Source organism: Aegilops tauschii, chromosome 7, assembly GCF_002575655.3.
Source record: "Aegilops tauschii subsp. strangulata cultivar AL8/78 chromosome 7, Aet v6.0, whole genome shotgun sequence".
In the NCBI taxonomy this organism is placed as follows: domain Eukaryota; kingdom Viridiplantae; phylum Streptophyta; class Magnoliopsida; order Poales; family Poaceae; genus Aegilops; species Aegilops tauschii.
In genome coordinates, this window is record NC_053041.3 from 648,175,070 (window position 1) to 648,193,062 (window position 17,993).

At 37.7% G+C, this 17,993-nt stretch overlaps 2 protein-coding genes across 2 annotated transcripts; both read left to right on the forward strand.

Annotated features, from left to right (window-relative positions):
• The first annotated feature begins 747 nt into the window (after positions 1-747).
• On the forward strand, positions 748-7,519 carry LOC109760304 (uncharacterized). The gene is made up of 2 exons (XM_040396359.2): positions 748-913; positions 6,664-7,519. The coding sequence occupies exons 1-2, from the start codon at positions 748-750 to the stop codon at positions 7,380-7,382; spliced, it is 885 nt and encodes a 294-aa protein (XP_040252293.1). The 3' UTR covers positions 7,383-7,519.
• Positions 7,520-14,191: 6,672 nt separating this feature from the next.
• LOC109760295 (uncharacterized) lies at positions 14,192-15,684 on the forward strand. Its single transcript, XM_073505590.1, has 2 exons — positions 14,192-14,670; positions 14,803-15,684. The coding sequence occupies exons 1-2, from the start codon at positions 14,193-14,195 to the stop codon at positions 15,396-15,398; spliced, it is 1,074 nt and encodes a 357-aa protein (XP_073361691.1). The 5' UTR covers position 14,192; the 3' UTR covers positions 15,399-15,684.
• Positions 15,685-17,993: the final 2,309 nt, after the last annotated feature.

Here is a 17,993-nt window from a genome sequence, read left to right on the forward strand (position 1 = left end):
AAGACGGATCGCTGAATACTGTGCAGTAATATTTAATAAATTGTGCAGTAATATTTAGTTGTCGCTACAATATCAGTGAGCACTAGGATAAAAAAGAAACACAAGCAAACCGTTTTTACTTTGTCGGGCGGTTCGACAAGGTACTCTGAACTCTGAAGCTAGTTTGGAAAAGGCAGAATGAAGTGCCTAAAATGCAGCAATGCGAGGTTCAGATGCATGGTTCCATGAAGTTTCTCACCGGTGGTTCAAAATCATTATCGTTGTTTCCGAGCAAAACGAGGCTTTTTTGGTCTTGATGCATCGATGCCGTCTTCTGCCCGATCTTGGTCTCGACAGGCTGCGGGGAATCACCTCCCTCTCTCTGGAAATAATGCGACAGAGTAATCGTCACACGAGTAAAGATCAATCAGATCAACAATTAATATTGTCACCGAATCTCATGTATTAGCGATAAGGTGGTAGTTCCTAGTCAGTACATGGAACGCGTTGCCAACAGGACAAATTAAAACGAGTCCAATAAACCAATGTTCAGGCAACGATCGTACACACATACAGTTACAGAGATGTTCTCAAGAAACCTACCATAAGGTGATGTTCGATCCATCAATCAGAAAATTGAAAACAACCACACGGACCGGCGCATGTATATCAATAGGAGTAGATGTAGAGATACGTATGCATAAATAAACGAATGAATGAAAGGAGTTGGAGAGGGGACATGCTTTCATGGGCTCGTCGACGACCGCCATGGCACTTCCGTCGGGACCTCTGATGCAGCGGCAGGAGGGGAAGGGGATGGGGATGGAGTCAGAGGATGAAGGAGATGATAGTACTGCTACCACCTACTATAACGGAATGGGACGGGAGTACTACTGCAAGGAGCTTGGCCGACCGTTGGGCAGCGATATTTACGGTTGCGATTTTTTACCGTTTGGCACCTTTCCAAAGGAACTGGAAATAAGATGATTTGTTTCCATCCAGCCCAGATATAAATTGGTACCACATAGTTTGTTGGTCAGCTGACGTCCGTAGGGCTTGTCAACCATTTATACCATAGTTTACTTTTCGTCTCTTAATTCTTAGCGGAGTCTAGATTTGGTCCCTCAACTTCAAAACCGGATAACTTGCACCCTTGACTACTGAAACCGAACAAGATTCATCTCTGGTCACGGTTTTGACCGGTTTTGGTGCTATCCCACCCCGGTTTTGATCATGCCGACTCAAACTCGCGTACTTTTTCCAAGTCCGAGTAATTTTTTCAAATTCAGGTACTTTTTTTTTCAAATACATGAACTTTTTAAAAATTTGTGTGTACTTTTTTCAAATCCACGCACTTTTTCCAAGTTCACGTACTTTTTCAAATCTGCGAACTTCTCTAAAGTCATTGTAGTTTTTTCAAATTCCTGTAATTTTTTAAAATTGACGTACTTGTTGATATTCGCGTACATATTTTGGAAAGAGTTCATGAATCTCAAAAATTTATGCAAACTTGAAAAAAGTAAGCGGATTTGGATTTTTTACACAAAAATATGTGGATTTGAAAAATTATGTCAACTTGAAACAATACGTGAATTTCAAACAAAGTTCATGGACTAGAAAAGGAACACGGATTTGAAAAAAGACTCGGACTTTGAAAAGTATGCGGATTTGAAATAAGTACGTGAACTTCAAAAACAGTTCATGGATTTGATAAAATTACAAAAACTTGGGAAAAATACATGGATTTGAAAAAAGTACGCAAATGTTAAAAAAATCACGGATTTGGAAAAGGTATGAAAATTTCAAAATATATAACTGATTTGAAAAAAGTATGTTTATTTTTTAAAAACAATACAAGACCTTGAAAAAACTACGTGGATTTGAAAAGTGTATTCGAATTTCAAAAAGTACACGGATATATAAAAAATACGCGAATTTAAGTGAGACCGGTCAAAACCGGGGTGAGTCTGCACCAAAACCGGTCAAAACCAAGACCAGGGACGAACCTTGTCCGGTTTCCGTAGTTGGGGGTGCAAGTTGTCCGGTTTTCAAGTTGAGGGATCAAATCTATACTCCACCAAAAATTGAGGGACGAAAATTATACTTTTCTCTAGTTTTAAAAACCGGACCAGTGACTGAACCGGTGAAGTTGTCGGTTCAATTTTTCATCAATTGGACTCCCGGTTCGCCTTTTTTTAAGGCCGCAAAAAGTATTTTATTTAGTAGTAAGAAATAGTCAAATAAGTTCATTTCGATTTATTTTGCAGCATCATGTACTTTTTCAGGGGGACAACAATGTGGACCAGGCCGCTGCCCGCTGTAGTCGAGCAAACCCCCACGCACATAGTGAGCCGTCCCACTTTGCCTGGTTCTTATCCAATGTGATTGCGATGCATTACGGGTGTCGCTATGTCTAGCTTTTAGTGAGATAGTAGCTCGCCTTGCCTCAAGGGATCACATAATGGCTCTGCCAGTAGGGAGTCTTGCTCTTTTTCGTTATTTTATGTTTGATCACACATGGTGCGGAATAAGTTAATATTCACCTGAGATAATCTTACGATCGTTTTATAAATAAATTGCATTTGAAATACAAATAGTTATATTCATATTAATTCACTACATTGATCAGCATTAAAACACGTTCATGTAATGTAAAACAATTATTGGCATAGTTTTGTAGAAAACATTCACAACATTCAAAAAATGATTATCATATTTAAAAGATGTTCATGTGTTTAAACATAAGTTCGCGGCATTTTAAAAAACAATTCATACAATGTTAAAATTTGTTTGTGTAATCTTCAGAAAATATTTCATACCATTCAAAAAGGTTCACGGATTTGAAGAATTTCAATAGCACTTAAAAACTGTTTGCACGACTAAAAATGATATTTATGTCATTTATGGAAAATGGCCATTGTGTGTTTAAGAAAATTTCACATTGTATTTTGAAGATGTTTAATGTACATTTGTCAAATGTTCAATGTATATTTAGAGAAATATTCAAATTGTATTTGGAAAATGTTTAACATGTATCCAAATATGTTCAACATGTATATGAAATTTGTCAACATGTATTTAAATAATGTCAACGTGTATTTGAAAAATGCAAACAATGGAAAGGAATGAAAAACATAAAATTCAATAAAGATACTGACAAAAACCAATAGAGAAAACACACAGGAAGTGAAAATGAATTATAAAAAAAACCAAAAAAGGAAAAAATCACTTGAAAGGTGTTAAAACAAGTTTGTTTTTGAAAAACTGGTACTAAAACAAGTATGTGCCACTCAGTACAACCTTAGCAAATCTGGACCATTGGGCCCACCCACTAAGTTGAGCTCAGAGGCGAGCTCGGTTTATATCTCGCTCACCTTTTCTCGGTTGTACAGATCTATTTTTTAGTTGTTTACTTCTCCCTCCGTCCCATAGCATAGGACGTTTTTTGACACTAGTGTAGTGTCAAAAAACGTCTTACATTATGGGACGGAGGGAGTAGAAAATTAACTAAAAGTTCGCCTACAAATGCTGACAAATTTTACTCATTTTCACCATATTTTCAAGAATTTTAATAAATGCTTCCAAGTTTGAAAATGAATTCATGGATTTTAAGTATGTTTGCAACTTTATCAAAATTATTTTTATTTAACATAAATGTTTAGGATATTTAAAAATGCTCATCAAGTTATAAATTCCCGTATTAAAAATAACTCATGAAATTTTTAAAATTTCTCAAACTAAAAAAAAATCATGCTTTCAAAAGATAATATTAGCAAATTAAAAAATGTTCGTGAATTTGTGAAATAAACACTACCTGAATGGTCCAGTATGCATGCCTCTTCGGTGAGTTCCAGAAGACCAAGATTGTTCCAAACCTCCCTTGCAACATTACATTCAAATAGCACATGCTTTATATCTTCATAATACCCCGAGCACATTGTACACAAATAGTTATTCGTTACAATATTCTCGTATGCTATGTATGTTATTTGGAGAAGCTTAAAAACATACTATACAATGGATTAGCTCTTAGCCTTACAAGCAACGTTTACATGCTCTCAAATTAATGCGATGGTTAAAATTAAATTAGAAAATATGTAGCTAAGAGATGACATCTAGTACAATGGATGGAATTGTCTTACCTTCTTTACTCAGAGACCATCTCTTAGGTAAGAGATGGCAAGCCTTTTTTCCCTCCATTCGCCCTTTTCTAACTCAGCAGTGATCTTAGGTGACATTGCAAAGATAGCACCATTGTACACGCTCTAACGTAGCTAGCTCTGTACGAGTGTTTCTTGCGGGAGGGCTGATGCAAGATGCACTGATGATGGCCCACGTGAATCAAAACGACAACAGATGTATCATTGGTAGTGCCAACGATACCTGTCATTGTTGGCACCGACATGTCGGAGTTCTACTGGTGATATATTATATTTAGGGTTATATTTTTGAAATTTATGTAATAAAAATAATATTTAAAATATCCCTCCAAATGACAGGGAGTATCTTGCTTGTGTCCGTCCTGTGGCCCCACAACCACCCGAAATCAGAAGGGATTACCTCGCTTTTGTACACCGCCTAACCAAAGAGCGCCATCAAGTATTAACGATCCATAGAGAAAGACATCCATTTATTCGTGTTAGACGAGCCCGGATTAATGTCTAACTGGCCGTGCCTGGAGCCATCCACCCTATATGGACAAGAAATCATGGAATACCTTGCTTTCTGTTCGGTTGTCCAACCAAACGATACCATCAAGTGTTAATGAGCCCTAGAGAAAGACATCGATATATTTGTGCAAGTCACCATTTTAGCATGGATTAATGTGCATGCGGCTCCGTATGAGGAGCTGCCCACCTCATGTTTTCGGACAACCTAGTCGAAAAGTGGAAGTATTAAAGAGCAAAAAATAAGACATCTATTTATTCGTGCTAGTCACCGTTTTAGTTTGGATTAATGCACATATTACTAGAAGCCATCCGCCTTGAATCAGTAGGGAAACAGAGAGTACCTTGCTTCTGTCTAGTTGTCTGGCCGAATAGTACCATCAATCATTTGTTGTAGAGATAGACACCAATTTATTTGTACTAGTCACCAGACAGATGGATGCAGGCCAAGAGTCGTCCCCTCAAATTGAAAAGGAGTACCTGTGTGGCTATCCAACCGAATAGTACCATGAATTATTAATGAGCCTTGGAGAAATATAATGATTTATTCGTGCTTGTCACCATTTTAGGTTGTAGTAACGTGCAGATGGCTACATAATGGGAGCCGCCCATTCCTAATTGGTAGGAAGAACCTCGCTTCTGTCCAGCTACCCAGCAGAAAGGTGTCATCAAGTAATAGTGAGCGATACAGAAAGCCATCAATTTATTCATGCTAGTCACAATTTTAGCCTGGACATCGAACCAGTAGGAACCAAGGAATACCTTGTGTCTGTTTATCTAGGAGAACAATATTGTCGAGTATTAACAAACCCTAGAAAACAACAATTTATTCATGCCAGTTGATATGTCCTATACGTATCAAGAAAAATTGATCGTTTCATGCTATACTTATATCATAATGGCATAGTATTGGCATCAACTTTTATAGTTTTTCTTGATTAACCTACTAATTTATTGCAAAGTGCCAGTTGTTTTTTTTGGGATTTTTAAAAAATTCAACTTTTTAGGGACCAAAAAGCCTGAAAAAAAACTAAGTTTCATGAAGAAATGAAACCGGAGGGACCTAGACCCACATGGTCCCCCCTAGGCCACATGCCACAGGTCGGCACGAGCATCCAAGGGGGAGCATGGTCGCCATAGAGGTTGCCTCCATCGCATCTTTCTTCCGTTGCCTTTATATACTCCCAAAAACCTCAGAAATATTAATAGAGGATTTTTGCGTTGCCCACCTCTCTGCTACGGGGAGATCCAATCTGGAGGCTTTTTCAGGTACTCTACCAAGGGGGAATTAATCACAAAGATCATTTACATGAACATTTCTGCCACTGTGTTCATGTGTGAGCAGTCCTTTTTGTACTATGGGAACATAACGTTTTTCCCATTATAATATGGCATCAGCCCACGTCCTAATAAGATGGCATCAGCCCACGTCCTAATAAGATGGCATCAGCCCACGTCCTAATAAGTTAGATGGAACACTTTTTTTTTCTTATAATGGCAATGGTGGGTAATTATTTCACTTAAAACTAATCTAATGGTTATATAATATTAGCCTATTAAATAGACAGTCGGATGTTTTTGATTTTTGAGAGATCTTCTAGAATTTTTATCTTTTTTCTGGTGAGCCCGTCAATTGCTTTTAATATATAATAGATAGAGAGTTAGTTGTTTTTATTTTTGAGTTATTTTCTAGCATTTTTTTCTTTTTCTGGTGAGCCCGTCAATTACTTTTAATACATAATAGATTAGGTTGTGTTGGATCCTTCTAGAAAAAGCCTTACACATATTATTTTATGGGCCTTACACATATTATTTTACCGATAAAACACATCTTTCGTGGGAACTGGGCTTACCAAGGAGGCAGGTTGATGCTCCGAGTAACATATGTGTTATACCATGACTTACCAAATGTCCTAGTATTTTCTAGTTGCTCTTAGTGTATCTTTCCTAGTTGGTATTTCAATTTCTAAGTTAAGCCCCAAAGCAAGGTCCATGTTATACTTATAGAGATAGCAAGGTCCATGTTATACTTCGTATGAAAAAGATCTCAGTCTTGAAGATCTGAACAGGCTCTTCGGTGAGCTCTCTCAAGTCCAAAAAGACATTAGATTCCGGCTACCTCCATTGCATGGTCGTGAAGACAAGACCGGCGGCACATCTATGGCACAAGATCTGCAACCACCAAGTGTTCTGCCGGCGGATCGTTTGGGTACTACTCATTCACTTATGCAGTCATCGTGGCCTCACAATCTTTCACAACTCCAGCTACCTTCAGATCCACTACCATCACAACCAGAACAAACTTCGGCACCACTTTTTCCTATCCAGGCACCACAAATGTTACATTCTGCACCACCATCTTTAGCTCCACATTTGGCTTCCCATGTCCAACCCATACCAAATCAGGTACATGAGCAAACTTCACCAGAGGAGTTGCATGTTCAAAACTATGAAAGTCCCTGCAACATAGTGCAACCACAACAAAATGATGCAAACCATGACTCAACATCTGGGCAGAATTTGGAGGCCTCTCCACTATTGGGGTACTCGAGTGCCAATGCTTTTTCTATTGATGGCCCATTTAACACTGAAAAATGGGGTTATGCTCCATCAGACCAGTCATATTACAATAGTTTCCTAGGGATGGATGCTTACTTAGGCTCTAGCGCTACGGATCTAGGCCAGTCTTCCATGGTAAATGGTGGATGGGTTGATGTGTCGCCCTCTTCCACTTGACAAGATATTGATATTCTTACAGACTATGGAGAGCTGTTGTAGATGCTAGTTAGCGCTTCCATGTAAGAGCTATATTGAAATAAAATATATTTATTTCCAAATTCATTATCCTTTGCACTACTATCTTAATTAGGATGTTTGGGAAAATATGCATGCTCAGTGTTCCAGGTCTTGGTCCATGATGTTTTTTCATCAGTACCTACAATTTTGTTGTTGTTGTTTAGATCATTGTCATCTTACGAATGAAGGAAGTGGAACATGTATTTACAACAATGCACCTCTTAGAATATTGTGAGGCAAACATTAGCGTGTCAACTAAAATAGAAGCCATGCTCATTAAATAATTAAATTAAAAGATAGCACAAGTCCAAACTTCAACTCAAGAGCTAGAATCCATTACTTTTTCTGGTTGCATAACACTACCAAGAAAAACAACTTCATCTCATATATGAGTTAATGAATATGAGAAATCAAGGTTTTCTTAATAGACGTGAATATGCCTTATCAAGAAATTAGAACCATAGTAGACATGTGAAGAGATGGTGGCCACCTGTGATCCATTGTTACCACATATGCACCATTAACAACATTGAAAAGTACCGTGGATCTAGAGCTCTCCATGAATATATTCTAAATTGTCTTAATTTTAAAGTATGTCATTAATCATTGCAATTACTACAAACTTACAAGGACATAACGACCATCTCATAGAAGACATCAGTTAATCAACACATGTGGCCACTTCTATAGAAGAACAACCTAAATCTAGAACTCACATATAACTTACTATAAACACAATTCTTTTTGGTGGATGGCATGCATGAGCTTTGGTAAATTACTAATCTAAGAATAGTCATGGTGACAAGATATATTGTCATTAGTTAAAACAACATGTATATGGCTAAGAACATAAAAAAGAAACACCTAATCTCATACTTTCGCATGTCATAATTTCAATGATCAAGTTTATGGTGCAACATGACCTTCATATTTAACATAACACCAAGCTTGGAGAGATAATTTTTAGACTAGATGCACATCGTACTTAAGAAGACATACACTGATGGTGCCAACATATAAAAGCACTTCAAATATTACAATCACATCACACTTATTATAAACCTGGCTTAGACTGGATGGCGTAATATCATGTACTACTAGAGAGTGGCCTGTAACCGACACTCCATCCATGACGGACTGGTAGGTAACACATCATCAAACCGTCTTAATGCTCATCAAATGCAGGTTTCCTATCACTAACGGGTGATTTTGCGGCGCTGAATGACTCGTAGAAATCACTAATTGTTTTGCGGTTGGCACTTTTAAAATACAAAGAATCCACCAGAACTAGATATTCATTATTACAAAGAGAGAGAGAGAGAGAGGAAATTATAATTATATAAAGAGAGGGCAAATCTTAGTGGTACTTAGTGTGGTTGAATATCAAAGGGAAGTTTTCTACGAGCGACAATAGTCTTGTCCTACATATGTTTATTTATTTTTATTTTCTTTGTGATACGTATGTACAAGGAGGGAATAGAAAAAAGGAAACACTAGCTAGCTAGTGTAATTATACAAATCTTTCCACTTAAGCCTCAAAATGTAGATAACTCTTATGTTGAGCTCTATGGAGCACAAGCTAGATCTCTGATTTGAAGTCCTAGAGGCATCTATATAGATATGGTTGTTGGCACTACTTGTATTTATGTCAGCATGCAACTATGCCACCTCATCATACAATCATACATGGGTAAAGGACCGCCTCAACATGAGAACATGCACGGGAAAAGATCCACTACAACATGCAACCATGGATGTGAAAACTATTATCCTACTTATGTTCAAAAAATATCCTACATCTATACAATAATCAGATATTCATATAGTACTTCATCAAATATATAACAAACAATCCCCGCAACAATGTGCGGGGTATCGTCTAGTTATAGAAATGTTGAGCTCCTACATGGTATTATACACTAAAGTTGCTGATGTGGCAGGGTTGCTAAGGTGGATAGGCTGCATGTTTAGATATATAGACAGTGGGGATGGATCTCTTAGGCATATGTGATTTGGTAATTGAAATAATATCACAGCTAGTAATTGCTGACAAACAAAAAATGTCGTTTAGAATGCACTTGATGTCATAAAATTAAGAGGTTGAACGACAGCAACGGAACTTGGAGGAGAAACCTGAGCACCTAGAGGAAATTGCAACCAAGTGTTTCTAGCTACCATACATGGCTGACACGGAGGTCACCCCATCTGCGATCCTTGAGATGTTTCCTTTGGAAGTGACTGATCTGTTGAATGAAGGTTTGATCCAGAATTTCACCGAGAAGGAGGTTAGTGACACACTTTTTAAAATTGGCTTGTTGAAGGCACAGAGGCGTGATGGCTTCCAGGCACGATTTCAATGGAACTGGGAAACGATCAAGGGGGAATCAATTACAGAATGATAGTTCTTATCGCGAAGGCAAATACATATGAGTCTTTGAAGGTTTACCAACCAGTCTACAACATCTCATACAAAGTCGTATCGATGTGTTTGGTCAATCATCTCTCCCCCTCCCCTAATAAACAATCTCATATCCTAAGAAGAAGGTGTTTTTATTCACAATCGAATGATTACAAATAACATCACGGTAGCCTTTGAATGCTTCCACAAAATCTAACAATATAAGAACCTGAATGGTACCCATTCGGCCAACAAGCTTGATCTAGTGAAAACATACACCAACTTCTATTGAATTCTCGAGGGTTCTCTCCAAAGTTTTATTTCAACACAAGACAGACACATGGGATCTTTTGTTATGTAAAATTAACGAGGTATGGTTCTAAAATGAATTAGGACTCATCAAAGACTTGGAAGATATGATGTTAGAATGAATGAATTGTTCATCTAGAGAATCAGGAACTGGACTGGTGGTGCTACTCTCCATGACTTGATGGTGGCGATCCAGATTTGATTGGCTGAATGGTTGTAACATAAATAATTCTGCAACAACTTTTCTCGGTTGTACTGATATATTTTTGAGTTGTTTACTTCTCCCTCCGCCCCATAGCATAGGACGTTTTCTGACTCTAGTTTTGTGTCAAAAAACGTCTTACATTATGGGACGGAGGGAGTAGAAAACTAACTAAAAGTTCGCCTACAAATGCTGACAAATTTTTCTCATTTTCACCATATTTTCAAGAATTTTAATAAATGCTTCCAAGTTTGAAAATGAATTCATGGATTTTAAGTATGTTTGCAACTTTATCAAAATTATTTTGTATTTAAAATAAATGTTTAGGATATTTAAAAATGCTTAGCATGTTATAAATTCCCCTATTAAAAATAATTCATGAAAATTTAAAATTTCTCAAACTAAAAAAATCATTCTTTCAAAAATAAATATTAGCAAATTAAAAAACGTTGGTGAATTTGTGAAATAAACACTACCTGAATGGTCCAGCATGCATGCCTCTTCGGTGAGTTCTAGTAGACCAAGATTGTTCCAAACCTCCCTTGCAATATTACATTCAAATAGCACATGCTTTATATCTTCATAATACCCCGAGCACATTGTACACAAATAGTTATCCGTTACAATATTCTCGTATGCTATGTATGTCATTTGGAGAAGCTTAAAATCATATTATACAATGGATTAGCTCTTAGCTAACAAGCAATGTTTACATGCTCTTAAATTAATGCGATGGTTAAAATTAAACTAGAAAATATGTAGCTAAGAGATGACATCTAGTACAATGGATGGAATTGTCTTATCTTCTTTACTTAGAGACCATCTCCTAGGTAAGAGATGGCAAGCCGTTTTTCCCTCCATTCGCCCTTTTCTAACTCAGGAGTGATCTTAGGTGACATTGCAAAGATAGCACCATTGTACACGCTCTAACGTAGCTAGCTCTGTAAGAGTGTGTCATGCGGGAGGGCTGATGCAAGATGCACGGATGATGGCGCATGTGACTCGAAACTACAACAGATGTATCATTGGTAGTGCCAACGATACCTATCATTGTTGGCACCGACAGGTCGGAGTACTACTGGTGAAATATTATATTTTAGGGTTATATTTTTGAAATTGATGTAAGAAAAAATATTTAAAATATCCTTCCAAATAAAAGGGAGTATCTTGCTTGTGTCCGTCTAGTGGCCCCACAACCACCTGAAATCAGAACGGAGTACCTCGCTTTTGTACACCGCCTTACCAAAGAGCGCCATCAAGTATTAGTGAAACATAGAGAAAGACATCCATTTATTCGTGTTAGACGAGCCCGGATTAATGTGTAACTGCCGTGCCTGGAGCCATCCACCCTATATGGACAAGAAATCATGGAATACCTTGCTTTCTGTCCAGTTGTCCAAGCAAACGATACCATCAAGTGTTAATGAGCCCTAGTGAAAGATATCGATATATTTGTGCAAGTCACCATTTTAGCATGGATTAATGTGCATGCGGCTCCGTATCAGGAGCTGCCCACCTCATGTTTTCAGACAACCTAGTCGAAAAGTGGAAGTATTAAAGAGCCAAAAAGAAATGCATCGATTTATTCGTGCTAGTCACCGTTTTAGTTTGGATTAATGCACATATTACCAGCAGCCATCCGCCTTGAATCGGCTGGGAACCAGGGAGTACCTTGCTTCTGTCTGGCCGAATAGTACCATCAATCATTTGTTGTAGAGAAAGACACCAATTTATTTGTACTAGTCACCAGACAGATGGATGCAGGCCAAGAGTCGTCCCCTCAAATTGAAAAGGAGTACCTGTGTGGCTATCCAACCGAATAGTACCATGCATTATTAATGAGCCTTGGAGAAATATAACGATTTATTCGTGCTTTTCACCATTTTAGCTTGTAGTAACGTGCAGATGGCTACATAATGGGAGCCACCCATTTCTAATTGGTTGGAAGAACCTCGCTTCTGTCCAGCTACCCAGCAGAAAAGGTCATCAAGTAATAGTGAGCGATACAGAAAGCCATCAATTTATTCATGCTAGTCACAATTTTAGCGTAGACATCAGACCAGTAGGAACCAAGGAGTACCTTGTGTCTATTTATCTGGGAGAACAATATTCTCGAGTATTAACAAGCCCTAGAAAAACATCAATTTATTCATGCTAGTTGATATTTCCTATACGTATCAAGAAAATTTTATTGTTTCATGCTATACTTATATCGTAATGGCATAGTATTGGCATAAACTTTTATAGTTTTTTCTTGATTAACCTATTAATTTATTGCAAAGTGCCAGTTTTTTTTTGGATTTTCAAAAACAAATCAACTTTTTAGGGACCAAAAAACTAGAAAAAATATGAAGTTTCATGAAGAAATGAAGCCGGAGGGACCTAGACCCACATGCCCCCCCCTAGGCCACATGCCACAGGTCAGCACGAGCATCCAAGGGGGAGTATGGTCGCCATAGAGGTTGCCTCCATCGCATATTTCTTCTGTTTCCTTTATATACTCCCAAAAACCTCAGAAATATTAACAGCGGATTTTTGCGCCGCCCACCTCTCTGCTCCGGGGAGATCCAATCTGGATGCTTTTTCAGGTACTCTACCAAGGGGGAATTAATCACAAAGATCATTTACATGTACATTGCTGCCACTATGTTCATGTGTGAGCAGTCCTTTTTATACTATGGGAACATAACGTTTTTCCCATTATAATATGGCATCAGCCCACGTCCTAATAAGATGGCCTCAGCCCACGTCCTAATAAGTTAGATGAAAAACTTTTTTTCTTATAATGCCAATGGTGGGTAATTATTTCGCTTAACACTAATCTAATGGTTATATGATATTTGCCTATTAAATATACAGTCGGATGTTTTTTGATTTTTGAGAGATCTTCTAGCATTTTTTATCTTTTTTCTGGTGAGCCCGTCAATTGCTTTTAATATATAATAGATAGATAGTGAGTTGTTTTTATTTTTGAGTTATTTTCTATCATTTTTTTATTTTTCTGGTGAGCCCGTCAATTACTTTTAATACATAATAGATTAGGTTGTGTTGGATCCTTCCAGAAAAAGCCTTACACATACTATTTTATGGGCCATAAAAAACTAGGGCCCAAGATATACATGTGTAACTGATAAAACACATCTTTCGTGGGAACTGGGCTTACCAAGGAGGCAGGTTGATGCTCCGAGTAACATATGTGTTATACCATGACTTACCAAATGTCCTAGTATTTTCTAGTTGCTCTTAGTGTATCTTTCCTAGTTGGTATCTCAATTTCTAGGTTAAGCCCCAAAGCAAGGTCCATGTTATACTTGGATATTATGGATTAAAGGACGGCCACTTCTAGATTAGGTAGTTCCTAGTACAGGATATGGATGTAATCAATATGATCACTGATACATTAGGATGTAATCAATGTGATCAACAAAGGATTTGGACGCAATTAACAACCATATAAATTTGACCATAATTATTTTGTATATTAGAGTAAAACTTAGTTGGGTTTTACTCCCATTAATACTTCTAGATAAGGATATGGATATGGTCAAATGGCAATCATTTAATATTTCTATTTTTAGAAGTGTTAATAGTTCTATATATGGATGTGAATACTTACATCAGAAGAAATACATATCAGTGGTTGCAAAGAAGGATGTGGATGCACTCACATATGTATATTTGGACGATAGTTAATAGTATCCATAAAATAGCTCTTTTTATGAGTTATGTATGTTAATTTTTACTAAAGATTTACATGGTATTTGTATAGTCAAATAGCATTGCCATACAACCCTTTTAATTCTATATAAGGGGAGTATATCTTCTCATATCCTACACCAATATGTGGTTAGCCAACAGTACCCCTAAATCTCTAGTTTTCTGTAGATCCTTGTGCTTCCTATTTGTAGTAGTTAGTTTCTTCCTCTTTGTCCACATTAGTATGCCGAGGAAAGAGCGACGGTCAGGTGTGGCATACATCCACAATGACAAAGAACGTGATCACACCTTCTACAAGCGACGTTCCGGTTTGTTCAAGAGGGTGACTGACATCTCTGCCCTCACTAGGGCTAGGGTTGCGGTCGTCCTAGAAACAAACAATGGAAAGATGCACTCATTTGGGACACCATTGGCCGATCCCATTGTTGATGCTTTCCTATTTGGAGCTCCACTAGCAGTTCCCTCCGCCGACGAGGCAACCATTGCTAGGATTGGAAGCCTACAAAATGAGGTGGCTCAGTTGGACATGGAGAACATGACCGAGGAAGACAAAAACCAACTTTCCATCCTTCGTATGAAAAATATACAAGAAGAGAACCCAGGTATGGTGGCAAATCTTATCTTCATGAAGGAAAAAGATCTCAATCTTGAAGATCTAAACAAGGTCTTCAGTGAGCTCTCTCGAGTCCAAAAAGACATTAGATTCCAGCAACCTCCGTTGCCTGGTCGTGAAGACAAGACCTGTGGCACATCTGTGGCACAAGATCTGCTACTACCAAGTGTTCTACCAGTGGATCATTTGGGTACTACTCATTCACTTATGCAGTCATCGTGGCCTCACAATCTCTCACAACTCCAGCTACCTTCAAAACCACTGCCATCACAACCAGAACAAACTTCGGCACCACTTTTTCCTATGCAGGCACCACAAATGTTACATTCTGCACCACCATCTTTAGCTCCACATTTGGCTTCCCATGTCCAACCCATACAAAATCAGGTACATGAGCAAACTCCAGCAGAGGAGTTGCATGTTCAGAACTATGAAAGTCCTTGCAACATAGTACAACCACAACAAGATGATGCAAACCATGACTCAACATCTGGGCAGAATTTGGAGGCCTCTCCACTATTGGGGTACTCGAGTGCCAATGATTTTTCTATTGATGGCCCATTTAACACTGAACAATGGGGTTATGCTCTATCAGATCAGTCATATTACAATAGTTTCCTAGGGATGGATGCTTACTTAGGCTCTAGCGCTACGGATCTAGGCCAGTCTTCCATGGTAAATGGTGGATGGGTTGATGTGCCGCCCTCTTCCACTTGACAAGATATTGATATTCTTACAGACTATGGAGAGCTGTTGTAGATGCTAGTTAGCGCTTCCATGTAAGAGCTATATTGAAATAAAATATATTTGTTTCCAAATTCATTATCCTTTGCACTACTATCTTAATTAGGATGTTTGGGAAAATATGCATGCTCAGTGTTCCAGGTCTTGGTCCATGATGTTTTTTCATCAGTACCTACAATTTTGTTGTTGTTGTTTAGATCATTGTCATCTTACGAATGAAGGAAGTGGAACATGTATTTACAACAATGCACCTCTTAGAATATTGTGAGGCAAACATTAGTGTGTCAACTAAAATAGAAGCCATGCTCATTAAATAATTAAATTAAAAGATAGCACAAGTCCAAACTTCAACTCAAGAGACTAGAATCCATTACTTTTTCTAGTTGCATAACACTACCAAGAACAACAACTTCATCTCATATATGAATTAATGAATATGAGAAATCAAGGTTTTCTTAATAGAGGTGAATATGCCTTATCAAGAAATTAGAACCATAGTAGACATGTGAAGAGATGGTGGCCACCTGTGATCCATTGTTACCACATATGCACCATTAACAACATTGAAAAGTACCGTGGATCTAGAGCTCTCCATGAATATATTCTAAATTGTCTTAATTTTAAAGTATGTCATTAAGCAATGCAATTACTACAAACTTACAAGGACATAACGACCATCTCATAGAAGACATCAGTTAATCAACACATGTGGCCACTTTTATAGAAGAACAACCTAAATCTAGAACTCACATATAACTTACTATAAACACAATTCTTTTTGGTGGATGGCATGCCTGAGCTTTGGTAAATAACTTATCTAAGAATAGTCATGGTGACAAGATATATTGTCATTAGTTAAAACAACATGTATGGCTAAGAACATAAAAAAGAAACACCTAATCTCATACTTTCGCATGTAATAATTTCAATGATCAAGTTTATGCTGCAACATGACCTTCATATTTAACATAACACCAAGCTTGGAGAGATAATTTTTAGACTAGATGCACATCGTACTTAAGAAGACATACACTGATGGTGCCAACATATAAAAGCACTTCAAATATTACAATCACATCACACTTATTATAAACCTGGCTTAGACTGGATGGCGTAATATCATGTACTACTAGAGAGTGGCCTGTAACCGACACTCCATCCATGACGGACTAGTAGGTAACACATCATCAAACCATCTTAATACTCATCAAATGCAGGTTTCCTATCACTAACGGGTGATTTTCCGGCGCTGAATGACTCGTAGAAATCACTAATTGTTTTGCGGTTGTCACTTTTAAAATACAAAGAATCCACCAGAACTAGATATTCATTATTACAAAAAGAGAGAGAGAGAGAGGAAATTATAATTATATAAAGAGAGGGCAAATCTTAGTGGTACTTAGTGTGGTTGAATACCAAAGGGAAGTTTTCTACGAGCGACAATAGTCTTGTCCTACATATGTTTATTTATTTTTATTTTCTTTGTGATACGTATGTACAAGGAGGGAATAGAAAAAAGGAAACACTAGCTAGCTAGTGTAATTATACAAATCTTTCCACTTAAGCCTCAAAATTTAGATAACTCTTATGTTGTGCTCTATGGAGCACAAGCTAGATCTCTGATTTGAAGTCCTAGAGGCATCTATATAGATATGGTTGTTGGAACTACTTGTATTTATGTCAGCATGCAACTATGCCACCTCATCATACAATCATACATGGGTAAAGGACCGCCTCAACAGGAGAACATGCACGGGAAAAGATCCACTACAACATGCAACCATGGATGTGAAAACTATTATCCTACTTATGTTCAAAAAATATCCTACATCTATAAAATAATCACATATTCATGTAGTACTTCATCAAATATATAACAAACAATACCCACAACAATGTGCAGGGTATCATCTAGTTATAGAAATGTTGAGCTCCTACATGGTATTATACACTAAAGTTGCTGATGTGGCAGGGCTGCTAAGGTGGATAGGCTGCATGTTTAGATATATAGATAGTGGGGATGGATCTCTTAGGTATATGTGATTTGGTAATTGAAATAATATCACAGCTAGTAATTGCTGACAAAAAAATGTCATTTAGAATGCACTTAATGTCATAAAATTAAGAGGTTGAACGACAGCAATGGAACTTGGCGGAGAAACCTGAGCACCTAGAGGAAATTGCAACCAAGTGTTTCTAGCTACTATACATGGCTGGCACGGAGTTCACCCCATTTGCGATCCTTGAGATGTTTCCTTTGGAAGTGACTGATCTGTTGAATGAAGGTTTGATCCGGAATTTCACCGAGAAGGAGGTTAGTGACACACTTTTTAAAATTGGCTTGTTGAAGGCATAGAGGCGTGATGGCTTCCAGGCACGATTTCAATGGAACTGGGAAACGATCAAGGGGGAATCAATTATAGAATGATAGTTCTTACCCCGAAGGCAAATACATATGAGTCTTTGAAGGTTTATCGACCAGTCTACAACATCTCATACAAAGTCGTATCGATGTGTTTGGTCAATCATCTCTCCCCCTCCCCTAATAGACAATCTCATATCCTAAGG

What these genes read in the sequence shown, in the direction of transcription:
- LOC109760304 (XM_040396359.2), top strand. Translation starts at nt 748, where the DNA reads ATGGCACTTCCGTCGGGACCTCTGATGCAGCGGCAGGAGGGGAAGGGG. An exon ending in GTTGGGCAGCGATATTTACG is followed by an intron (nt 914 to 6,663) that starts GTTGCGATTTTT and finishes AGAGATAGCAAG; the next exon opens with GTCCATGTTATACTTCGTAT.
- LOC109760295 (XM_073505590.1), top strand. Translation starts at nt 14,193, where the DNA reads ATGTGGTTAGCCAACAGTACCCCTAAATCTCTAGTTTTCTGTAGATCC. An exon ending in TATACAAGAAGAGAACCCAG is followed by an intron (nt 14,671 to 14,802) that starts GTATGGTGGCAA and finishes CTGGTCGTGAAG; the next exon opens with ACAAGACCTGTGGCACATCT.